The sequence below is a fragment of the Manis javanica genome, chromosome 10 (genome assembly GCF_040802235.1).
Source record: "Manis javanica isolate MJ-LG chromosome 10, MJ_LKY, whole genome shotgun sequence".
Classification (NCBI taxonomy): Eukaryota; Metazoa; Chordata; class Mammalia; order Pholidota; family Manidae; genus Manis; species Manis javanica.
Genome location: NC_133165.1, coordinates 13,575,007 through 13,601,795, shown reverse-complemented (window position 1 = coordinate 13,601,795; position 26,789 = coordinate 13,575,007). Strand labels below are relative to the sequence as shown.

General features: G+C 37.6%; 1 protein-coding gene across 4 annotated transcripts in view; it reads left to right on the top strand.

The window, feature by feature from the left end:
- The window catches only part of TMTC2 (transmembrane O-mannosyltransferase targeting cadherins 2), a 400,347-nt gene that overhangs the window by 342,358 nt on the left and 31,200 nt on the right, over window positions 1-26,789 (top strand). For all 4 annotated transcript variants that reach the window (XM_073214780.1, XM_073214779.1, XM_073214781.1 and 1 more), the window contains one exon: window positions 7,118-7,181. In XM_073214780.1, coding sequence (XP_073070881.1) covers window positions 7,118-7,173 — 56 coding nt within the window. In that variant the 3' untranslated portion in view covers window positions 7,174-7,181. The remainder of the gene's footprint in view (window positions 1-7,117; window positions 7,182-26,789) is intronic.

The window sequence follows — 26,789 nt, the reverse complement described above, 5'->3', positions numbered from 1 at the left end:
AGTTTCCATAATAGGATGAAGTCCTCCAGCCATCATACTGAAAGCAAAATTAATGAAAATACATTTATTCCTGAACTTGTCTTCAGTATGGGTCATGTTGTTTATTTGCAATCTGAAGAGTACCTGTGTGCCAGTTTAAGCTGAAATAAGATTTATTAAAGAGTATTCTATAGCCCAGGCATGAGAGCATTCCACACCGGCAGAAATAATACTGAAGCACCGAGCTTTCCCTGGGGCTCAGCAGCTTCTGCAGTCCAGAGCCCTGCCACCAGTACCTACAAGGAACCGAACAGAGCAAGCACCAGAGCTGTTAGAAGATGGGCTTCCGCGCACAGCTGCCTGCCCTTTATGCTCACTTCTGACCTGGATGCTCTTGAGGTTTCATCTGATTGGTCGAACCTGAGTCATGTGCCTGGAACCTTGGCTGGAAGAAAATCAGAAGATGAGGGAATTTCTGGCTTCTGCCTTGCTTGGGAAGGTGGCTAATTACCAAATATATTCATAGGGAGGATGATCACAGATGTTGAGTGGCCTCACATAATGAACATTAACTACATGTGTTACCATTTTTAGTACTTCAAATAAAATGGAAAAGAAGCACTGGATGCTTCCAGATAACGGCATTAAAAAAAGAAGATTGGTTGTCATCAGAGGGAGCTATCAAAGGAATTTCCAATGCTAGACTTCAGAGTTATATCTGTGGAGCTGAGAGAAGAAAATATTGAATCAATTACTCTATTAGAAGCATTTTGTATGAATGGATTTATTCAGTGTTCTCCCCAAACTGGAAGCTAAAAAGAGCGTGAAGATATTTGATATCTGAGAGGAAGTCTAGAGGTACTAAAAACAAACCTTATCTGATTCACAGTATTCAAGAGTGTGGTGGAGGGTTTTGTTTTGTTTTGTTTTTTTAATTATAGGGTAAGGGAGGAAAAAAGTAGCATTTATTGAAATATCTCCTGTCTGCCTAGATTTTGCACTTTTTATCTGTCATCCTTAGTTATCAATTGCATATATGTGAAGTAGATAATATTTCCATTTTACAGATGAAGATAACTGAGGCTGGCTAAAAGAAAGTTGATGATTATTTATATTTAGTATTCTGGCCAAGTATCATACTGCTTTCACTGACACAGTATCTTTGTAACTAGATGACTACCTAGAAGCTGTGGTTCTTGAATTTATTGATGGAGAAAAGATTTATAGAAAGTAACATGTTATTAAATGTGTAAATCCTACATACTCAGACCCTTCCAATATTATTAAATTATCTCTTTATGGTAAAATTTAAAAAGTAGACTTACAGGGGAGAGAACTCCAAATTTGTGCTCTCAAAGGAATATTAAGTTTTTAGAATGGTTTAGTGTCTGACAAAGGACACACTTCCCAGCTGAAATAAATGTGCACTTTACCTTCTTTCCAGGCTGAAGGGCCCAAATTGTGACTGTTGCCTAAGGTAGTAAGGAAAGCAGAACTTTACTGCACTCACTGGTTCCCACTGCTTCCCTCATTTCTAGATAGCAGAGTGAATGTATGAGAGAGTTGTTCATCTTTCGATTTCTATACTTCAGTAACACAATCTTATTTAATTAAATATATTGAAAAATACAGAATTTAGGTATACTAATTTCTTCATAATTCCACTGGAAGCAACATGAAATTGAAATTCTTAAGTGAGAAAGGAACAAAATCAGATTATTTTCTCAAAGCAGCTTGGGAGTGTACACACACACACACACACACACACACACACGCAATGATGGTGAGATATCTATCTATCTACCCCATGCCCACTAAGCCATATACTTTCCTATTTAACATTTCCAAAGTGACCAAAGACCACTCGAAAAGTCATTGGATTTTTCCAATTATAAGTTGTACTTTACTGCCAACTTTTGGTCAAGAGGGGCTTCTTTCAGTTAGGTCTTAAGGGGCTGTAAGGTCTTTAAAGCAAAGGGAAGTGGCGGATGAAGTTGAAGGTGGCGTCTTCCAGCCCAGTGCCTGTCCAGCATTCGAGTGCATGTGAGTCACCTGGGGACCTTGTTGCAATGCATGTTCTGATGTGTACGTTCAGGTGGTGCCTGGGGTTTTACGCTTCTAACAAGTTCCAGGTGAGGCTTATGGCGTTGGCTGTCGGGCCACCCCTGCCAGCAAGTTCTGTCTTGCCTCCCCACCCAAGAGTTACACCCTGAACGTGAGTGGGAATTTACTAGATATGAATTTCATAATTGACATTGCCAATGGAAACAGTCTTTTCCTCTGTTGCTGCTGCATTTCTGCTTTAACTCTCCATCCTTCGTGTTTAGAGTGGAGACAACGCTATAGGTCATGGAGTCATTTTTAATGAGAATTTTCATTTAAGATGGCTTGATGGTCATAAATACTTTTATTTTAGGAGTTTCACTACAAAAATTTTTTTTACTCCGTTGTTTTCACATATGTGTGACCCTGGTTTTGCTATTTCAAGATTTCCACATACTTTTATGTCCTTGTTTATTTCAGTTCTACTTCTGTTCTGACTGTATAACTTATCAACTAGGATTAAAATTTAGTGCTGCTCTGAGTAACTGAAGCTATGTTTCAGTTTAGTAATTGGCATGAACTCAGGAAAGCTCAGCTACTGTTTCATTCTCCATTCATAATATAGGAACAAACATCTCTTTAATAAAAAAAAAAAGCATAAAGCTTGCAAGTTACCTTTGAAAATAATCACCAAGACTTTAATAAGGTACTATATTTTGTGTAAGTCAAATAGTGGCTATTACCCATATTAATTTTAATTCAAAATTGACAATTCAAACTATTAATAATTATAGTTAAAGAGAGTCTTCTAAATGCTAGTAGAGTTTTCATTTTTTATATTTTCAAGGAAGTTTTTTAAATTTAGCAACTTTAACTTTATAGTGCTCACAGAATACATAAAAATGTAGGTAATAGTAATTCTTTTAATCGAATTCTCCATAAACAATTCGCAGGGTATATTAAGTTGTTATTTTATAACATAATTGATCCCCAAATTTATTTTATTCATATTTTCTTGTAAGAATATTGGGCCATAAACCTGGGTTCCAAAAGACACTTTTGTGTCATAAAATAACTGAAGAGAGAGGAATTAGATATATGAAATATATTCCTAAATTTTTTAATATATCTAAGTTTCATAGTCCCATGTGCAGAAATGGAGTTCTGTGGTAATAAAGTAATAAAGTTTTCATGCGGCTTTTGTCACCTTGTTTTACTCTTAGCCTGCCTCTTCACTGATGGCAGAAAAACGGAATGTTAAGACTTACAAAATATAATTAGTCCAATCCAGTGATTTTATTTTGGAATTCAAGGTTTGCTTCGTCATCTAGTTTATGAATACCATCTAGGTTTTTTCAACTTTCTCACCTTCCCTGGATCTTAGGAGGCCACACACAGTATGAAAAGGGGAAGACCCAACACCTACAGTGGGCAGGAGATGGTAATGAGAAAGAATGCCTCATCTGAGTATTTAATTGATTAGTCTATTGTTGCCATAGTGATTTGATCTTCACTCTCTAGACACAGGGCATCACTTCATGTTGCCTCTCAGGTGACACGTTAGGTAGGACCCAGGGTAGCTTCATTCCTGGCTTTGTAGTATATTGTGGCCAAAATATAAGGTTGTCTACATCTGGCCTGGGAGATCTCTTGGCAAAAGCCACCCGCTTTTCCCCTTTACTCACCTTCTGATTCTTCCACTTGGACATATGGGGAGTGTATGGTCCCCTCCAAATGTAGTTGTGACCACCCCATCCCCAAATGGGAGACGAGGTAAGAAAGTGAGTGTCCACACTGTTCTTTCTTCTCCTTATTCCCTAATTCTATGCCTTTCCCTTGAGTTCCTGCCCTTCCTCACTGTGGGTTCATGGGGTCAAACACAGTAGTGCATTTCCCTCTGTTTGTCCTTAAAACTGTATCCTCCGCTTTTGGTCTGGCGAAGTTCACGTCCTTCAGCTTGGGAGATGGAGGTGAGCGGAAAGCAAAACCTGTAATTCCAAATGTCTTTCATATTCCCCCCCTTTCAATGATCACCTCTTATACTTCTTCTAAACATAATAATCAAAAAGCGTGTTTTCATCCTTCCTTAGTATTTGATAATTGGAATTGTTGCGGCCACAGAACAACATACCACATGTCATTCTGCTACGTCGTGATGTGTGCAAAGACACCAGCATGATCCTGTGGTTCAGATACTTTCTCAATTAGTTCCAAAAAAAAATCTGAATTCCAAAAAAAATCACTGGATTGGACTAATTATATTTGTAGAATATAATTGTAGAATCCTTGCCTCCCAGCTCAACCACTTACGAGCTCCATAACTGGAGAAGTTACCAACTTCTCTAAGCCTCATTTAAAATCATGTTTCAAATGCAGTTAATAGAAATGTGTACTTCATGGTGGTGGTGTAACTGAAATAGGACTATCAATTGCTGATTTTTCACAGTGGTACATGGGAGATTTAGAAATTTTCTGTGGAGAAAGTAGTGGAGAAGGAAAGGATATGGGTATTCAGGGAAAGCATTCTATCGGCCTCTTTAAATAGGCCGATCCTAATAGTCCTGGGAACCGAAGTCCTTCTGTCAGTCTCCAACAATCCAGTGGTTGATGCTCTTGTCAGTATTTAGTAGAGTCCCCTAAGCAGTCGGCAGGATATCGCTAATTTCCTCAGTTTTCTAATGTTGGTTAATGATTCAGTCATCTTTGCAGCTAAGATTCCTTAAGCACCCCCAAATGCTCCTCGCAAAGGGGAGTATGAAGCCCAGTATAGGCATTGGGCAGTTCTCATGAGTTTTCTCTCTTGTCTAGAAAATAAAACAAGGATATAAATAAACATGCAATGGATAGAACTGATATTCTCTTTTTTTTTCCATGTGTTGTCATAAATGCTTGCTGATTAGTAGTCAATAAAAACCGTTTAATATTAGAAGCAAAGCCCTAGAGTGAAAAGTAATTTTCACAGTTATATGACAAATCTAATAAATTATTATTTTTTCTATTTCATTAGAATATCATCAATTCTACATCTAGCTTAAGAACCTAAATCTTCTAAACTAGATAGTTTGTTTGGGGATTAAACCACTGAAAACAATGAAAACTTGAACTAATAACCATTTTGGGGAAGAAAACCTTTTCTCCATTGTATTGATCATTATTTTAAGGGCATTTTGTCTTATGAATTCCTCATTTTCTCTTTTAATCCCTCCCTACTTCATGAAGTTGAATGTCCATAAAGGTGAATATTGGTGGTTACTGTGCTTTCCATGTTAGACATCTGTTCTTTGATTTTTGCTTCAAAGTAACTTACCGCTTCATAGTATAAAGTTACTCTAATTTCCTACCTCCATGCTTTTTAGTTTTCTCTAGAGAAAACCCTTCCAGGGCATGGCCTAATGAATTCTGGTTCAGATTTCCAAATGAATTTGAACCAAAGTGATTCCATAATTTGGTGGAAGGAACCTTCATTAAATACCCTAGCAAGGGAATTTTTACTGTTTCATACCAGACTAAAGTTCGTTTCTTGACATTGAAACTAAACTTCAGCATTTATGAGAATATAAATTGGAACAGCACATTGTAACTGTCTTGAGTCCAGTAGAGACTTAGGTCAAGGGTTTTTATTTTCACTATAACCCCATTAAAAATAGCAGTGTTTCTAATTATTTTTTCTTGAAAAATTAGAAAAATATGTCCTGTACTCTGGAGAGATGTTATCTTCAGTTATTTCTATAACTTATATAGTTGCAGGGGGTATGTCTTTATATTTGGCTTGACCCAAGTGCGAATTCGGTTTTATAGGTGTGGCTCATTAGCCTTCTCTTTTAAAACATGAATATGGGTTCCTAATTGAGAAAGTTAAATTTTGTTTCTCTGCTCTATTCTTGACCTGTCTTCCATTTTTTTATCTCAAAGACTTCTTAACATCACAGTTGCAAGAGAACACTGCTCCATTTTAACTTCAGGACCCCAAGCCACTTACTACTGTTGCTCATACTATAGTTGTTCTGTAAGCATCATTTGAAGTTGAATCTGATATTTTTCTATAGTATTTCTTCTGTACCCCTAAAACGTGGTCGTCAGAGTACAGCTCAACTTGCAAGAGCATGTTGCTCTTGTTGTCTACCATCGCCGCAGGTTTTCTGTAGAGGTACGGCATGATCAAAAAACATCCTGCATTTTGGTGGCTCACTGGCTGAGCTTGCTAACCAGTTCACAGAACCTAGGGGTTTCCTGTCAATTTCAGAATAGGCAATGTACAAACTCATCTATAAAATTCATCCCGTGTCTTGGTTGTGTATGTCAGCTGCGCTGTTCAAGGGACTCAATGGTAATCCAGAGAAACTGAGTCTTCGCTGTCTGAGGGCGATGGGAACTGCAGAATTCACTGTGGGCTGGAAGACTAGCTTGAATGATCAGGAAACAAGGTAGCCCCAGAGATCAAGAAGTAATAAATCCAACAGCAACTTTTTACAGGAAGAGTCTGGCCAGGACATAGCTCCACTGCTTCCACCATTGTCAGTGAATTCTAGCCATCCCTGCAACTTCCTGTCACTCAGAAATAAAAGTCCCAAACAGTAACGCCCAGTTAGTTGAGGCAATGTCGTCAGCCTACACACAATGGAAGGTTTACCTCCTAAATCAGAAAGAAAATGGATTTCTAAATAGCTGTAGAATTAAAAAAGAAAAATATTCACTTGTTCACTGCATAAAATAAAATCGACTAATTTTTAATTCTGACTATTTTTAAGATTATGATTTTTCTGGGACATGTTGAAGCTAAAGAATATGAACCCTATAACATTATCTGAGTTAGCTTGGAAAAGGAAAATAATATTTCTAATTTCTAATACATAAATTTGAAATAATATCTACTGAATAAGATTATATTGTGATACTATTTATAATACACCCTAATAATGAGTACATTGTGTGCATTCAATTTTTAATGGATTTTTTTCTGCTTAGTCAACTTATTGTATGACTGGTATAATTGTTGTATTTTTAAATTAATATTATTTTGCTGCATAATGGTTCTGTTTACCTATATGCAATTTTAAAATCAATGATACAGTTGATTTGTTTTTTTCCTCAACAGACAGGCTAGCCTCAATGAAGCAGCCGAAAAATATTATGATCTGGCGGCCAGGCTGAGGCCTAATGTAAGTACTTGTCTAATGAGAAACATTTCTCAAAGAAATACATTTGCAACATGTGTAGTTTTAGCCATAGTAGCCTGGGTTTTTTCTTCTGATCGCTTATTCCGAGTACCCAGTAAATGACTAATTCAGCAGTCGCATCTGCCAGCTCAAGCTTCTGTTTTTATGCAGAGGTACAAATTGCTGTTTTCTATCCTGCATAAAGCACCATAAATTTTCATCATTTGAATACAGGTGTTAGCTTTATTAAGTACTTTGCATATGGTTGATTTTTAAAATTAGTTCTTTGAAAGTGTTTTGGTGTTAAATACCTAAGGACTTTGTAAACTTATAGGCATGTTTCGATTCTTAAATATAGTCAAACCTCAAACTGTGTGTCTCTGCCCTATTCCACAATTCTCCTTTATAATAACTGTGCTCTCAAACTTTATCAAGTATGTTTTTATTACAATTTTTCCCTGGGTAGTCACACTTCCACAAAGTAAGATGGATATACGGGAGATCATTACTACTGAAATAGAATAACCATTCGCGAGACAATGAGAACTGGTTTTGTACCAGTCCTCCATGCACTGTTTTATTGCCCACACATCACTGAATGCCGGCGCCTGGCTTTTATGCTCTTACACACGCTGCTCTGCATCGCTCCCCAGCACTGAAATGCTCTACTCTGCTCTCTAGGTCAAGACCATCTATTGAGAAATGTAATTTTGAAACAGTAATGAAAGTGCACGTGTGATGTGACTACCAATAGTGGGATCAGTCTCATTTCTTTACAGCACTCATCCATTGGGCAAACATCTACAGAGTGCTGGCTTTGTGACAGGGTACAAAGATTTCAGACCCTAAAAGACCACACAAGGTAGCAGAGAAGACTGAACATAATCAACTAATTGAAATACAGTGTGGTGATTCTTATGCAGCGGTATATACAATCCTGGGGGAGCACAAAAAAGGGAGATTAGTCCTCCCTGAGAGCAACCCACACACGAAGTAGCTTTTTTTAGGCAATTCAACCACATGTAACCTTAGCCCCAAATGTAAATGTCCTCAGTTTCATTTATTATGAGGTACAAAAGAATTGGTGAGCTGTTTGCAACAGAAGAAAATAATTGAATAGTTATAATGGGAAGAACAATAACAGCTAAAATTTATTGAACACTTACGACATATCAAACCTTGTGCTGAATACTTCAGGGAAATCCCCTCATTCATGTCTCACAATGACCCACCAATACTGTGTGACCACCCCTCCATTCTGCTGAAGCTCAGAGGAATTAGTAACTCACCCAGTATCACAGCTAATAAGTAGAATCACGTGACCCAGGCCCGTGTGTGTGTGTGTGTGTGTGTGTGTGTGTGTGTGTAAGAGAATGCTTGTTGGGAAAAATGGAGTTATGTCTTAGAAAAGAAATGCAAGCCAGAGGTCTAGGAAACCAAAATAATAGTGGTCCTCTCATTTATTCAGCAAGTATTTACTGAGTACCTACTAAGTGCTGGGCACTGGATGCACAAAAGGGAACAAAACTGATGAGAGTTCCTACCTTTTAGGAGCTTAATAATCTAGTCTGAAGAGATGGAGCAGAAGCAAATAGTGTATCAGACAATGATAAGTGCTTTGGGTAAAAATGGAACAGGAAAAGGGAGTTAGGAGGTTCAGGGGAAGATAAATAGAAGGCAGAGCTTTGTAAATGCCCAAGTTGGGGCAACTTGGAATAGCATTTTAAGAATATGCTGAAATGAAGGCCATAAACTGATTATAATAACTTCATTGAAGATAAGAATCTGGGCTTTTTTGTTTTCCCCTTTTTTTTTTTTTTGCTCTTTAGTCATATAATGCTCTTAGTATGCATAATAAACAATGATAAGTTCAGCCTTTACTCACTGAGTATCAGTCACTTGAGTGACACTTATTTTTGTTAAGTGGTTGATCAAATGGTCTTCAGCACATTATAATGGATTCGTGAGAAAAGAGCTATATGAGCTCTCTGACCCAACTTTAAAAATGAAAAAGACACTGAGGCACCACAAGATTGAAGCCAGATTTATGAGATTGTTTATTTTAAATGACCGGCCAAATCATAAAATCAATATTTAATCTCCAACTCAAAGCCATTTTTTTCTAAAACCCCCAAAACTTTCTTCATAAATGTGCTACAGACTGCTTTTGAAAAGTGTATTTATTCAAATGGTACTTCCCTTATCTAGTAACAATAAATTAACTATTTTATGGACTTAGATAAAATTCAAAGTGCATACTTAGCAGTAAGTAGAAGATTTAACAATAAGTAGAAATTGTGGATCAAAAGATGTGGTCTTTCCTAATCTGTTTTATGAGTTTGGTTTGGTTTTCTGGATGTGATCTAGGTAAGTAAAACGCTGTCACCAAAGCAAAATGGATAAAATACAAACACTGGCAGTAACAAAAGTTTCCGTTCTGAAATGAAGAGACCTATTTTAATCTGTAGCCCATGTAATGATTTACTAACAGTTAGCATCTGATCTAAATTAAAGAATCCATCTAACATTTATCTTGCTCATAGCTGTTTGTTCCCTTTGTCATAAAAACATTCTGTTATTTCTATGCTTTAACTTAATACATTTTAGTTGGCAGCATATATGAGAACATAGGAAACAGACCTCACTTCCCACTCCCTGTTTAAGAAGTTTTACTGCATTTTCTTTTTATTGTCTACGTGGTCATCTAATCTTACTCTTATTTTTCATAAAGCATTTTCTTCTATTGTTTCAAGTCCAGCTACAACAATCCATAGCGGTATGTGGGGCACTCTGAGTGTTTTAACAATGCTCAGGTCAGATGACTATACAAAGTAAAATATGTGGCTGCAACCCTTGTGTGCCACCACTTACTATTGTCAGGTGAGAGATTGTCAGTTATCTATGGGATGTGTTTCTCTCTTATAAAATACCTACTCCATTTTTTCAGTATATCCCATAATGAGTCTCTTAATTTTTCTATTCTTCAAAAGCTATTTTTTCGGTCCAGTTTACTTTAAAATTGTTAATTGCCTTTTTGGATTATTTTATATACAAGAATTCCAGTGATCAAATGCAAAAATAATGAAATCTAAATTAGCGGGCATATATAATTTTAAGTTTTAGATTTGTATATTCTCTCTTCATCAGAGCATTCAGTACATTGCCATTTACTGAAGTGCACAAATATATTTATTATAAAAAAATGGCACCGTTAAAAATTGTAATCCTATTTGATTTTTTAGGTCAGGGGAATTCCTCTAAAACGAATAAAACGTTACAGCACATTTCCAAATGGGACAACAACTCTTTACCAAAATTACCATTTTACATTTTTCCACTTTGTTTTTCATTTTTGTAAATAAGACTGATCTTTCTGTGAAGGTTACTTTAAAAAAATAACACTCTCCTCTGTCATCTTCTCCCATTAATGCGCATCAAAAAATGCTGACTCTTTAAGACTAGAAAGGATATATAAATGAAACCGTTCCATTCCTCCTGTGGGCATTAAGCCAAATTCTACATTAACTTATGGACTTTTTTTTTTTTAATATGAGGAGTGAGGAATTTTGCATACTACAAAGTCCCCCACTTGTATTTGGCTTTTAGGAAATTACTAGAGTTTGAAAGGAATAATTTATAATGATTGAGTCTATGTATTTTGTATTTTTCTAGATGCAATTGTCTTTAGGTTGAATTTACTCAAGTTTTTCTTACTCATGTTCCAGCTTATGTAAGACTCTGTGCCAAATGTGGTAGGATTTCAAAGTTATGAAAAATTAACCCTGACCTTGAGCAATGTGCTATCAAGTGTGGAGAAGGAAAGGAAGAGAGAACACCGGGACACAGGTCCTCACACCTCAGGGCAGCAAGTGATGCTGTTTAATCAGTGCACCTTCAGCCGGACTGATGCCGGCGGGTACTGAGAGTTGGCAAGCTGAAAAGTCCTGCAATAGTGGAATATTTATAGCTGAAAATTTTAACAGGAGGAAGAGAAAAGAGAGAATTCTGGCAGGAAGAAGCATATGCAGAAACAAGGGCATGCGGCTAGGAAGCATGAACTATGCCCAAGAAATAGTAAGCAGGTGTGGTTTATATCACCAGGGGCAGGGGCTCAAGAGGAAGAGTAAGGGAAGGTAGAACTAGAAACTCAGATTAAGTCAGATGAAAGGCTTTGGAAACCGTGCTAACAATGAGGAGTCTGTATTTCAGAATTGTGGTAAGCATGATGATATAATCAAAGTGGTCATTTAAGATGGTCATTTATATTAGAAGTACATCTTGCATTTGGGAAAGTAGAGATGAGAGATGCAGCCTTGGGTAAAACAAAAGGTCACTGCAACAGTGTAGGCAGAAGGTGTCATAGATCCTAAAATACAAAACACGGTAGAATGGAAAAGACACTCATGCCAAGGAAACAAACAGATTATTTGGTAGGATGTGAGCAGGAAAATTGGCTCAGTGAGTGTTCCAAAACTTTGAATTTAAGTAACTTGGGACAGAAAGAAATATTCTGCCTTAGAAATAGGGCAGTCAGAGGGGTGTGTTGATTTCATTAAGAAAGTGTTAAGTTTGGTCCACATAGATTCTGATGAAACAGCATGTAGTAATTCTCTATAGGACACCCCCATCAACTGGGTGTAGGAGAAAAGGCCATAGGCAGGGACAGAAATGTGGCAGTCAATTGCAGGGGATAATACCAAAGGAGTGGATAAGATCACCCAGGGAGAGATGAAGAGAGGGAAGAGAGAGAATCCCAAGCCCCTGGGCATCTTTTCATTTGGAATATAGGCTAAGGAAGATATGAGACAATGGCAGGACAGAGAAATCTTAGGGAGCAGTTTCCACGGCTGCTCAAAGGTAAAGAAAAACAAGGACGGGGAAAGCCCATTGACTTCTGACAGTAAAACAACCCTGTTGACCTTCAGGAGTGCCGTGTGCTGTAAGTGACATGAGCAGAAATTGTGAAGGTGTTAAGGAAATGGAGAATTGAGGGCAGAGCGCATAAAATTATTTTGTAAATATGTTTGGAGGTAAACAGAAGAGAAAGGGCAATACTAAAGAAATGTTAAGTGTGTGTGTCATTAAGTGTCAAATACAAGTGTTAAGGGATGTGGTGGGGGGGGGGTTAAATATGAGACCAAAAATGTGTGCTAGTAGAGGGGAGAGCAAGGAAAAAGCAAAGATCTTGAAGGATCATTTCTCCCCAGAAACCACAGAAGAAAAACAGACTATGAAGTTAGAAGGGGAATAAAACAAAATTAGAAATGGAGGGGATGTAAGCTTAGGTAGTAAATTACTTCTATTGTAGTTATTTGGTTATCCACTGATCCTGTGGAAAGAAGAACAAAATTTGAGGTTAAAGACTTGTGGAAAGCTAGGTATGCTGAGGTGCCAGTAGGTAATCTTTTATATAGGCCTATAGTATCTGTATGTGGTGAATAAATGCCAATAAACATATGTTCTGTGAGTCATGGCATTAAGCCATTGGTCATTTTGTGATGATTTTAAAGGAAGGTCTGAAATCACTGATAGATTACTTCTAGTTTTGATTCAACTCTCTAACCTTTATGCTAGATGTTGCATTCACCCTTTGTAAATCTAGTATGTATAACATTTTATAAAGATTCTTTCATGTGCATTTGTTATATGTGAATTCAAGAGGAATGTGTTGCAAGACTGTCCAAGAGAAAGGTATGTATGTGCATTATAGTTTTCTTAGGCACTTAAAACATAAATGATCTCAGAGCATTATCAAAGTGTAACCAAAGCCCATGTTAACCCATTTGGGCTCTAGCAATGATGATATGTGAAAAGATAAAAATGAGGAATATTGGATTCAAAGAAATGAGTTCACTATAAGAGTGCAGCTGTATTATGAGATAGTCTACATACTCTGCATTACTTTCTATTTTTATTACTCTTTTAATGGTCAATATGATGGTGAGGTAGGGGTGGAGGAAGATGGCTACGCAATAGAAATAACCAGCTGAGGCTGGGATCTGCTGGGAGAGGTTAAGTATCAATTATTTGTACTCTTCTGATGGAAGAGATAGAAAATATTCCAAGTTACAGTTATTTTTTGATGGGAAAGATATTCTTCAACCCGAATTAGAGCAAGAGAACATGAAATTAAGTTAAACAGGACAGATTCAAATTTGACCATATAAGGGATTTTTGGGGGGGGAAATTATGGAGTTGTTTTTCTGGGGAGAAAAAATGACAGGGTTAATAATAATTTGTCTGGGAAGCAGTTAAACCACATTTCTGCTTGTAAATGGAAGAAGAAACATGCTTCTTCCAAACCTTTCCACAGGCTTCTGTGATGTGGGAAAATTACATACCATGTGTCTCTTAACTTTCAAGCATTAATAGTATATGGATCCCAGAATCATGAGACGTGACTTTATGAATAAAATGTGTTTGAATATTGCGCCTATATTCCCCACTTTTATTAGTTATTTCAGTTTCAAATACATCTATATATTTTACAGTTAGAAAATGGAGTTAATTGAATAACCCAGAATAAATAGGTTTCAATCTAGAGAGAAATTGCCATCAGTTTTACCCCATGTTTTACCTGGTTTTATTAAATGGGCCTAGAGACTGTTTTATTCACACAGACCCAAATCAAGCCAGCAAACCCTTATTCTGCTTCAGTTCATAAACAGGCTTCATCACAATGATACTATGTATATTTATTCACACATCAGTAGAAATCAAATATCTAATTCTTTTTGTCTAATTTCAACAAGCTAGATGCTCACTTCCCGGCGAGCTTCAGTTATGCCAGGATCAGTTTTAGTCTCATCACCCACATATCTGTCTATAAACTCCTTTCCACTGTAGAACTTTTGAAATTATTTACGTTTTGCAGAACGTTTCCCCTAACAAGTCAGCAAGTCCCATTTTTGGTGCATTTACTTCTGTGCTCATTGTAGGTGGCTTTATGTTATACTTCTGTTTTGAAAATGTTAGGTAAAATAGAAAAAAATGAGTTTCTGAAGTGGTTTCTCATTGTATTCTGTTTATGGTTTGGGATAAGTCTTTGTGCTTATAAGACAAAGATGATTAATACAACCCACTTGTTTATTAACTGGTGGCGTGGGCTAGTTGTCACCTCTACTGGGATCAGATACTTGGCCAGAACTACTGAATTTACAGTTTTTCCATCCTTTGAGTGTTGTTATCACAATCCACATGCAATCATTTTTAAACATCATTTTTTTAAATGTATGTATATACTGTGTGTGTGTGTGTGTGTGTGTGTGTGTGTGTGTGTGTGTGTGTGTGTGTGTGTGTTAGATCCACACCCAGAAAAGGATGTGGGGGGAGTGAGGCAGGGGCAGGAATGTAAGTGACTCGTGGCTATAAAAGAAACTGGCTTGAGTACTTTAGATTGGGTAACATAAAAACCTTTGTGAAATTCTACTTCGTTATGTTCTCTGATTCCAAGCATGTTTATTTTTACTGACGTTTCTTTCTGGGGGTATCTTTGCATGAATTTATTGCTATAATTGCTTGAATTATGGGACCATGCACTAAAATTACATTTAGCCCCTTCTCCTCCAGAGAAACTGAATTCCTGTTCTGTTTTGTTTTGTTTGTATAACTCAGTTAATCTAAGAACACCAGCCCACCTGGGAGTGTGAGCTAAGATGGACTAATTGTTGGAAGGATGGAAGGATGTGCCCTTTCCCAGTCACCACGTTCTTCACAATCCCCTTTGGTTATTTCCATAGATGGTCTCCCCCATTTCCATTGTCCTTTTAAACATTTAAGTTTCTGATCCTTGATTGATCTTATTGGGCCATGTTTATTTTAAATACACACAAACATTAACAAAAAGCTGTTTTTGTGTATGAATCTTTATCCCCTCCTTCTTCTAATTTCCTGTATCATTCCATCCCGTTTTTTCTGTTTCCATACCTTTCCTCCACAACTGAGTCCTTGCTACTTATCAGAACTCTCACTTCCATGTACAGATAAAATTGTCTTACATTTTGCCTTAAAGACAGGTAAAAGGCAGATCCTGAAAAATTAACAGATTGGTAGAGTAATTTCTCTTGAAATCCCTATGTCTCTGTTAAAGAAAAATTATGACACTTGTACGTATGGTCAGGAAGACATTATTCAGGATGATTGTGGTTAGTGTCAAGACTTGTAATAGGGGTGAGAGAACGGGTCCCACCTTAAATACAGCAACGACAGTAGGGATTTATAGCCAACTAGCATGGGAGCTGAGGAATTTGATCAGCTATCAAGGGTGGTCAGATAGAAAGGGCAGGGAGACTCTCATTAAATTGATTTAGCAGAATTCTTGCTATAGCTGTCCGGCAGGATGAAGGATGAGGCCTCATCAAAAGGAAGGCACAGAGAGTCTGTCTCCTTAGGTTTTCTTCCAGGAGAGTTTACATCCTGGAAGACATTATTCTCCCAAACTGGGTTTTGTAATGTTAAACTTCTTGTCACTGGAAAATGTCAGAATCAAGAGTTTCTCTTTATCACTTGAGAAGAATTTGATTAAATATACTGCTGTAACATTATCTTTGCTGACAAGCCCTGGAAATGAAATGAAAAGAGTGGCATCTTTAAGAGAGGTGTGCAGTAAATGTAGGTAAATGTGGGTGCTGCGAAGTTTTTCAGTCTTTGTCTTAAAACAGTTACATTCTTGGACATCAAATGCCAACAAATGGCTACTGTGGTATTTAGAGTTTTATAAGTTATGGTAACTCCGGGAGGTGATGGTGGGAAATGTGTTCCCAGCCCGGTGCAAATAAACCACAAACCACTGAAACTGAAATCAGTCGAAGGAAAAACTACATGGGGAGAAGGCCTTTTATTGCTCACAAGAATCCTGGCTACGTCTGTCTACCCCTGCTCGCCTGTTTCTCTGCCGTCCTAGCTGAGAAGACCTCAAAACCTCTCTGTCCTGCATGCACTGGCCTCCTCCCCCTGCCCCTTGTAAGCACCCACTGATACAGAGATGGACTACTTCTCTCCACCCTCTGCCAACAACCAAGATGGATTAAGGCCAGGCAGGAGATGCTGGAAATATTGCAGTTTTAACCACAGTTATCCTGAACTTGTGTTATGGTTACTTCAAAAAGCTATAGACAAGTCAGTTTCTTAAGAATAGAACATTTATATTTGACCAACTCACATTATTCTCACTTAGTTTTTATCTTCATTTTTTGTTGTCACTTTTGTTGAAATAACTCCCAGAAATGGAGCTTTACGACATATGCACATTTCCTTTTTGAAGAGTAAATGACAGGTTAAAGAGGGCAAATGTGACATTAGAGATCTTATGACAAAAAGCTTGAAATCAGATGGCTAACAGGCACATGAAAAGATGCTCCACATCGCTAATTACCAGGATAATTAAAATTAAAACCACAATGAGATATCACCTTACACTAGTGAGGATGGCTAAGATAGAAAAGACTATGAACAACAAATGCTGGTGAGGATGCAAAGAAAGGGGAACCCTCCTACACTGCTGGTAGGAATGTAAGCTAGTTCAACCATTGTAGAAAGCAATATGGAGGTTCCTCAAAAAACTAAAAATAGAAATACCATTTGACCCTGGAATCCCACTCATTGGAATATATCCAAAGAATATAGCTTCTCCGATTCAAAAACACATGCACCCCTATGTTTATTGCAGCACTTTTTACAATAGCCAAGATATGGAAGCAACCTAAGTGTCCATCAGTAGATGAATGGATAAAGAAGATGTGGTACATATACACAATGGAATACTATTCAACCATAACAAAGAAACAAATCCTACCATTTGCAACAACATGGATGGAGCTGGAGGACATTATGGTCAGTGAAATAAGCCAGGCGGAGAAAGACAAATGCCAAATGATTTCCCTCATTTGTGGAGTATAACAATGAAACAAAACTGAAGGAACCAAACAGCAGCAGACTCACAGACTCCAAAAGGGGACTAGTCGTTACCAAAGGGAAGGACTATGTGGGGAGGGAGGGAGAAGGGGATTGTGGGATATCATGATTGGTGCACATGGTGTATGTGGGGTCATGGGAAAGACAGTATAGCTCAGTGAAGACAAAGAGGAACTCTGTGGCATCTTACTACACTGATGGACAGTGACTGCAATGGGGTATGGGGGGCACTTGGTAATAAGGGTTAATGTAATAACCACATTGTTTTTCTTGTGAAACCTTCATAAGAGTGTATATCAATGATACATTAATAATAATAATAATAATAAAGTTTGAAAAGGCTATTTAATCACTCAATTGGTTTGATTTGAAAAGTAACTTTCTCAGTTTAGACAGGCTAAATTTTTAATTTTGAAAAAATGTGTTAGGATGATATACCAAATAATATACATATAAGCTTCTTCTAACAATTCATAACTAAATAAAACTAATTAGTTAAAGTATATGTGGAAATAATCAACTGAGTTTTTGAAAATCTGGAATGGCAGATCTCAAATTCTGAAATAGTTAGGTGTTAAACCTTGAACATTTCTAATACTCTTATCCATTATTTTGTTTTTCTTACTGCTCAATCTAAGTTACTCTGTGTTTGATCACAGAAGAGAAAGCTGGATCTTCCCCTGAAAACTACTCATATTACAGTTTATTTCTTGATTCTAATTGTAATTTTTCCTGGCTATTTGTATAAGAGTTCTAATAAAACCCACAAAAACAAACATTAAAAATCCATTCTCTATGTCAAAGAAATAATCAATCTTCCCATGTTTTCTTCCTTCTGCTACTTCTATAGCTTTTCTTCTTCCTTCCTAATTAAAGACCTTTAGTAGAATTCGTGCCTCATATCGAAAATTACCGAGTATCATAATTCTTCCAAGTGGTAAAGATACCTCAAGACAAATGCTGGGCATAGAAGCCACAGGGCATAAATCTGCAAAGAAGTAAAAAGCTAACCTTTTCAAAGAATATTGCTTCTCTCTCACTTACCAACTTCACATTTCCCTGTATTGCCCCGGAAGATGGCTGGTTAGCCAGAGACGGGTAAGATTCCTCAAGGGAGGAACAACCTAAGACAGGCACAGTCGCAGGGGGGCCATCAGGTGACAAATTGGGGATCAACAGAGGTGAGGCTTAGAACCTCACCCCCCCTGTTTTGAGAGAAATCTTCTGCATCCGTGGATGTTTTGTTGCCCTTGTCTAGCTTGGATTAATACTTAGCCTATAGACACAGACTTGATCATCTACATTTGCCCTCTTACAGCACTAAATTATGTTTTCTACCTTTATCTTGCATCTACCTACCACTTCAGCATTTTATTTTAAAAAAAGGGGGAGAAATGTGGGATTCACATATAAATGAAGTATAAAATTCAAATGAATAATCATATCTGACTTGATTGTTTATAGTTCGTGATGCGTGATCAAAACCAAAAGTTTCTGTGATGACTGCCCTTGCACTGTTCACCATGTAAGAACTTATTCACTATGTAAGAACTTGTTCACCATGTAAGAACTTGTTCGTTATGCTTCAGGAGATTAGAGACTGTTGAGAATCAGACTTGGGGTTGATTAATGATTGTGCATTGAGTCCCCTATACAGAATTTTATTGTTGTTAACAACCATTTGATTAAAATAAATATGAGAGATGCCCTCTCAAAAAAAAAATCCATTTTCTCTCTCTCTCATATATATATATATATAGTAAAATATGCATATATATTTTATAATATATATACTTATATAAATATAAATATATGTATTTTATATATATATAATGCCCTTAATATATATTAATGTAGTTTCCTGTCAGAACTTATTTATTTAAATATATTGTGCATTTTCCACTATAATTCCAGAAACCAGTGGTCATCTTCCCTTCATCTAACAAAGTTCAACTGTCTTTTTCCAGAAAGTAATCATAGGTTTTATCTGTTTCAGCTGGCTGTGTTTTACTTGCAACCCAAGTACACTATCAAACTATCAGCAAATCAGAACTACAAATAATCCATAATAATGCATTGACACTTCTTCATCTAGGATTAAATGCATTATTAAAATGATGCCAGAAATTATGAAAAATTATTTGAAGGAGTATTAATATGAAATAGTAAAAGACCAGTGGATTTTTATAATGCACTTCTGTAGATCACTCTACTTAAACCCAAAATGCATGACATCTATCTTAATTTATCAGTTTTCTTAGGGAGAAAGATTTTCCTAGTTAGGATTCGTAACTTCTCACCTATATTTAGTTAATTTTCTGTATTTCAATATCTCATTTTTAATATAGTTTGAATCACCAATTTTAAACAAGAACTGCTTCTTGATTTGAGTGCCTTGGGTTTTATTTGTGATCATAATTGAATTCTTGGTAGGTAAGCTTATGCAAGAAGCAGGGAAGAATTATTTGAAGGAGTATTAATATGAAATAGTGAAAGACCAGTGAATTTTTATAATGCACTTCAGTAGATCACCCTACTTAAACCCAAAATACATGACCTCTTCATGTCTTAAGGATGGAATTATTTTGCTACCCAAGAAGGATTATGTGCTTTGATTAGTCTAAGAAATTCTCACTTGGAAACTCGGGCAGATGCTTTTTCCTTTGTTGAGTAATATGGCATTATCAGTTTATCTTCTCGTGTGCTGGCTGACACAGTAACTCCCAAACATCTCCTACTTCTAGGAGCTTTTACAGAGAACAGATGATGGATTATACCCTAAGCAGTATAGTGCCATCTCATTGCTTTAAACCCATTATTTATATTTGTATAAACTGCATCTGAATGTATGAAAGTTAGGAACCTTTTCCACATGTATCTAATAATGTAATAAAAAAAAAAACGTTCACCTAAATGGGAATAATAATACTAAGAGGGTGAAAAATTGATAAACAACTATGACAGGTTCATCTTCCTGGGTGTATGTCTACTATGAATTACCAAAAAAAACTTTGATAGCTTGTAGAAAAATAAACATGATAATGTTGGGCACCAGAAAGCTGTCCTTTTTTAATATTAGGAAATGTCAGCCTAACAACATCTCTGCTAGTTACATATTAAATGTTAAGTTCTGCCACATTTTTGTAGATGGGAAAACTGAGGCAGGATGCCTGGTCCAGGGTCTCACAGCTTGTGGTAAAGCGGGGATGCAAATCCGGGCAGTCTGCTTTCAGAACCTGTGCTCCTGACTCCCTGCTTCTTGCATAAGCTTACCTACCAAGAATTCAATTATGATCACAAATAAAACCCAAGGCACTCAAATCAAGAAGCAGTTCTTGTTTAAAATTGGTGATTCAGATTGTCTAGAATACTTGTATATTAATCATTTCATGGACAAGTGCTGTTTAACAAAATTGACAGATTCTTGAGGTTAATTCAGACCCTTGAGCATATGTTCATATCTGCCCCATGCACATGGTCCTTAATATTAATTTATCTGACCTTAGTACTTACATATATATATATCTAATCTGAAGTTGCTGGATATGGTAAAAATATTTATGTATGAGGAACGATAGTGTGGAGATACTAAACATTTCAATTCTTTTTAAAACCTGGCTTGAATTTTCAACTCTACTTTAATGGAAATTTTTTATCCCCCCAGATACAGGTGTGCTATCACACATAGGCCATGCCAGAACATGCTAGATTGTATGTACAACCAAAATGGCAGATGGGTGATGACATTACCTTCAGTAAGTCAGGGCTCCCCAGGGAAGGCAGGAATCTGACAGTGTGGTACACACCACCACCAAAGTTTGACAATCAAAGGACAATTCATTATTGCACATGTTGAAGGCCTATTTTGGACGGAGTGTTTTGACAACATAACAGTGTATAATGCTAAGTGAGCCTTGATACACTGTAGTCAGTGCCATCACATACCAAGTTTTTATTTTAATATGTTTTTAGGAATGGCTATAGTTTAGCCTGCATATGTTGCATTTCAGAAGTATAAATCTTAATATCATGAATATATATATTTGTGTATATTAATAAAAGTTAGTAAGTATTAGGCATAAACATTCTAATGATATGGCAGCAGTTAAAAAAAAAAGGTGTCTACTTCCAGAATGGTATGTCAGTTTTTGTCTTCCTGAATGTATGGAGGTAAGTAGCACATAGGATTTGTCTATCACTAAGTCTATCATAAATAGAATTCCTCAGTGACTTCCCTGGTTTCAGAAGAAGTCTATGCAGTGAACTCCCAGGCCAACCATGTCATATTCACATGCCTGGTAGGCTCTGGAACCAAAGGGCTTGGGTGCTAAACGAGGCCTCCCCTGCCTCTGGCTCTGGGATCTTGGATATGTTGTTCACATCCCTAAGCTTCGTTTGCTGACTCTGTAAATGGAGCCAATAACAATCACTACCTCAGAGGTTTGTTGCAGGAATTTAACAATACATTTAAAGCACTTAGACTGCGGCCTGGTCCATTGGAAGTGCTAAATTATTTACATTACAGAAATTTGTCTATATATCTAAGCTTAACATAGAATAACTAAATAAAGTAGTCAGTTCCATTTGCCAGGCTACATAGATGGGGAGCAGATGGGCGCTTCCCGTCTCAGGCTCCAGTGTGCTGTGCCCTCAGGGCTTTATCCTCCATGTTTCTCCAGCTGTCCTGCTTTTCCTCCAAATGCCTGCTCAGATAGCACTTTTATCAGTAAGACATCCCTTCCCTCTTCATAGGAAGCACCCCTGCACTCCTGACCTGCCCTTTCACGCTCTAGAGTGAGCTCTGTGACGGCAGGGGGCTTTGTTCTCCGTGCTTCGCTTTCCCCAGGACATGGCATGGGACACAGTAGGTGCACAGTCAGTGTTGTGAAGGAACCCACGTGAAGCTTCTGGCCTCTCCGTCCATGCCGGCTTCCTGACATTTCATATTGTGGACATCTTATGGCACCAAGTGTGGTATTAGTGTTTAAAGCAAGTTGTGTCCATCCTCCTCTGCCCCAATAAAACCTGGCCTCTAGAAGCAAGCCAGCCACAGCATGGGCTGCTCAGCACAAAACCCAGGGATGTTTTACAATGTTGCAAATAAAACCAAAACACAAAAAGACTGACTGCCAAGAACCCATGGGGAGGCTGTACTGTAATTTACTTCAAGAGTGAGTTGAGTGATTTCTAAGAGATTTTGAAGGATAATGTTGGTTTTTAACTCTGGCTGATTGTAGAACCTTGAAACCTCCTTTTCCCACCCTGATGTGCATTCCCCGCGAGGCGTTTGGTTCTCTCGGTCTCTCTGCTTGAGTATCAGGAGACCGTGATCACGGGGAGCTGGGAGCTTTATCTAATTTTAAATGAATTCATACTCATGAAACTCAGAATCCCTCCAAGAGGTGGGTCCCTTGGAAAGTGGCCATATATTCAGATTCTGAAACTCAGCCCATGGTAGAAATGATGACAAATGTAATAGAATAAACATACAAAACGTTGGGATGGCTGCTCTAGAGCTGTGTATTCCAAATAAAATACATTTATTATTAACTAGAAAAGCAGGAATAGCCCTTAAACTTCTTTCTTGACCTGACAGTATACATGCCTTATGGGCCTCATATTACTCTGGAAAACACAAACTAAATAATGAAGTAGAAGCTAATTTTATAAATCCGTTCAGATTCTATTGAAAACTTGCCAATGGTTTTCAAGGGCATATCCCTCTCAACAGGTAATTTACCCCATATAAGATTTCTTTTAAAACGTTTAAAAACAGTGACAGAAATGTTCCAATGGTGAAAAATAATAAGGGTATGTGAAAAAATGTAGAATATGTATAATGAGCCAGAAAGCTTTCCTCCCCATTAGTCACTTTTATGAGAAAAAAAAAAATGACTCGATTTTGTCATTTATTTCCCTGCACTATTGGGTGTGGATGACCTATTTTGATATTTGGAGCCAGACGAGAGGAAAAACACCAGTGAGGGAGGGGATGACGGAAACGGCTGACGGGACACGGCTACTGAGAGGGAAGGTGCACCAGAGACCAGCGGTGACAAGCCCCAGCCCCGTGAACCAGAGGTTTCTTGTCAACCATAAGATGAGAGAAAAGCTCTGATCCCTATGAGACAGCCTGCACTTCACAAAACCCGACTGTGGTCAAGAAATAATTTTAAAGTAAAAATAGCAAATTGGCCAAAGTAGTGTGCATGCTTTCCAGGAAGAGTGTCTTTTTCCAGACTTTTCGTGCCTTCGCTGTGGCTGGCCTGGTGGTGAGTCCATTGGGTTGAGGAAGCCAGGACAAGTGGACTGACTACACCTCCTGTCGGGGGCTTGGTAGTGCTAGTTCATTTTAAATAGGGTCACTGAATCTGCACGACCACTGGAGAGGAGCATTCCACTTGACATTTGCTATTAGTTCTTCCATGAGTTCCTCTGATTAAAGAAAACTGCAATACAGGGGGGCAGGCAGAAGGAAGAATGGGAGAATGTGCTTTACATATTTTTAAACTGTGCCTTTGAGAAAAATGTCTTAACAGCATCAGGGTTAGGCCTCCCTTTTCTCACAGATAAGGTTTAACAAGCATTGTCATGTATCTACCTTCCCTTTTTCTCATAGCCTTTTTATTTGCCCCAAAGAAAGCATAGTCTTCCACTGTGGTCACAGACCCCTCCATCATGCTACAGTTTTACATCCTAGACCTCTGCTAAGGACATCATTTGTTTGAAATCCTATTCATACAACAGTGGGAAAATAGTGGTGTGTATTCACTTGAATTGAAAGGAATGTTTCTTATGCCTCGAAAATATTGCCTTCTATCAAAAATAAAGTGTCAATGGAAAACAGAACCGACACAAAGAAATTAACAATTTAGAACTGTTTAGACATAAAACCGGTTTTGAGCTTAGTTTAAGAAAGAATCCTGCAAGGCCTCTCCTAACATTTGTTTCTGAACAGTTTCTGGAAACAATAGGGTGAATTTATTATCCAATTTAAACTGACAAGAAAGTTGGCTTTGACATTCATTAAATAAACTCAAGATTCTACATCCACTCTGGGACTCTTTGTTTTAAGTTATCTATAATTTTCTTGCTTACAATCAATGCTAATAAATTTTCTACCACAGCAAAGGCAATAGTGGTGTAGTTCTATTATTTACTATTGATTTTTAAATCTACCTCCTGTCATTGACCTTGAGCCTAAGTGCTATTTGTTGAAAATAAAAAGAGTAGTTTTACCTTCGTGTACGACAGCCCTGGCTGCATCAGAATCACCTGGGAGCTTCAGTAACATCCTGAGCCCTGGGTCTCACCAGACAGATTTTAATTGGTCAAAGATGGAGCCCATCATTCTAGTTTTTAAAGCTCCACACGTGATGTTAATGTGCAGTTAGGTGACGGACCACTAGCTTAAAGGCTAGCCTGCTGTTCTGGACCGCCTTTGCTTCCACTGGCAGTTTCAGCTAAACCACTTACTATGTGACCACGGGTATGTTACCTAACATCTCTGTCTTTCCATTTCCTTTCCTGTCAAATAGGGTATTACTAGTACTTCAATCATAAGATCGTTTTGAGAATTCAAGGTGTTAACTGATTTTGAGCATTTAAAATAGTACCAAAACATGATACGTACACAATAAATGTTAGCTGTCATCAGCGATTAAGTTTTAAAATGAAAGTGATAATAATGAGCGTTGGATTACTTCTTTCCGAATACTTCCCAACATGTGCTCTCTGGAGCATCTGCTTATTTGTGCTTTTGCTGCACAGGTGTATCTCACTTTATTATGCTTTGCTTCATTGCACTTCAGGTACTGCAATTCCTTAACAAACTAAAGGTTTGTGGCAGCTCTGTATTGAGCAAGTGCCTGTTGCCACCATTTTTCCAACAGTAGCTGCTCTCTTCCTATGTCTGTGTCACATTTCAGTAATTTTCATAATACTTCAAACTTTTTCATTATTATGTCTGTGTTGGTGATATGTGATGAGAGATCTTTGATTTTACTATTGTAATTGTTTTGGAAGGCCATGAACCATGCCCATATAAGATGGCAAACTTAATCGATAAATTAAGTGTGCTGATTGCTTCAACTCTCCAACCATTCCCCCATCTTTTTCCATCGGGCATCACTTTGTTTTTTCTGAGATATAACAATATTGAAATTAGGCTAGTTAATAACCCTACAGTGGCCTCTATGTGTTCAAGTTCAAGGAAGACTCACATGCCTCTCACTTTCAATGAAAAGCTAAAAATGATTAAGTTTAGTGATGAAGGCATGTTGAAAAGCTATGATAGGCCAAAATCTAAGCTGCTTGTACCAGTTAGCCAAGTTGAATACAAAGGAAAAGTTCTTGAAGGAGATTAAATGTGCTACTCCAGTGACCACACAAATGATAAGAAAGTGAAACAGCCTTAGAGCTGATGTGAAGAAAGTTTAAAGGTCTGGATAGAAGATCAAACCAGCCACAACATTTTCATAAACCAGAGCTTAATACAGACCAAGGGCCTAATTCTTTTCAATTCTAGGAAGGCCAAGGTAGGTGAGGGAGCTGCAGAAGAAAAGCTTGAAGCTAGCAGAGGCTGACTGATGAGGTTTAAGGAGAGGAGCTGCCTCCGTTACGTACACATGCAGGGGAAGCAGCGAGTGCTGATGGAGAAGCCACCGCAGGTTACCCAGGAGATCTAACAAGGGTCATGAATGAAGGTGGCTGCCCTAAACAACAGATCTTCAGTGTGGATGAAGCAACCTTCTTTTGGAAGAAGATGCCATCTAGAACTTTCATAGCTAGAGAGGAAAAGTTAATGCTTGGCTTCAAAGGACAGGCTGATTCTCTTGTCAGGGGTTAATGCAGCTGGTGACTTTAAGTTCAAGCCATGTTCTTTTACCATTCCAGAAATCTGAGAACCCTTGATAATTATTCTCAATCTGTTATTAATGATTTATAAATGGAGTGACAAAACCTAAATGACAGCACATCTGTTTACAGCATGGTCTACTGAATATTTTAAGCCCACTCTTGAGATGTACTGCTCAGAAAAAAGAATACTTTCAAAATATTCCTGCTCATTGACAGTGCACCTCGTCACCCAAGAGCCCTGATGAGATATACCATGAGGTTAATGATCCTTTCATGCCTGCCAACAGGAAACTTCCATTCTGCAGCCCATGGATCAGAGTAATTGCAACTTTCAAGTCTTATTATTGAAGAAATACTTTTTGTAAGGCTGTAGTTGTCATGAGATGGTGATTCCTCTGATGAATCTGGGCAGAGTAAATAGAAATCCTGAGGAGCATTCACCATTCTAGGTGCTATTAAGAACATTTGTGATTATTGGAAGAAGTCAAAATATCAGCATTAATAGGAGTTTGAAAGAAGTTGATTTCATCCCTCATGGATGACGTCGAGGGGGTTCAAGATTACAGTGGAGGAAATAACCACAGATGTGGTGGAAACAGCAAGAGAACTGGAATTAGAAGGGGAGCCTGAAGGTGTGACTGAATTGCTGCACCTCAGGATAAAACTTGATTGGATGAGGAGTTGCTTCTTAGGGATGAACAAAGAAAGTGGCTTCTTGAGATGGAATCTACTACTGGTGAAGATGCTGTGAAGATTGTTGAAATGAGAGCAAAGGATTTCGAATATTCTATAAACTTGGTTGACAAAGCAGTGGCAGGGTTTGAGAAGACTGACCCCAAT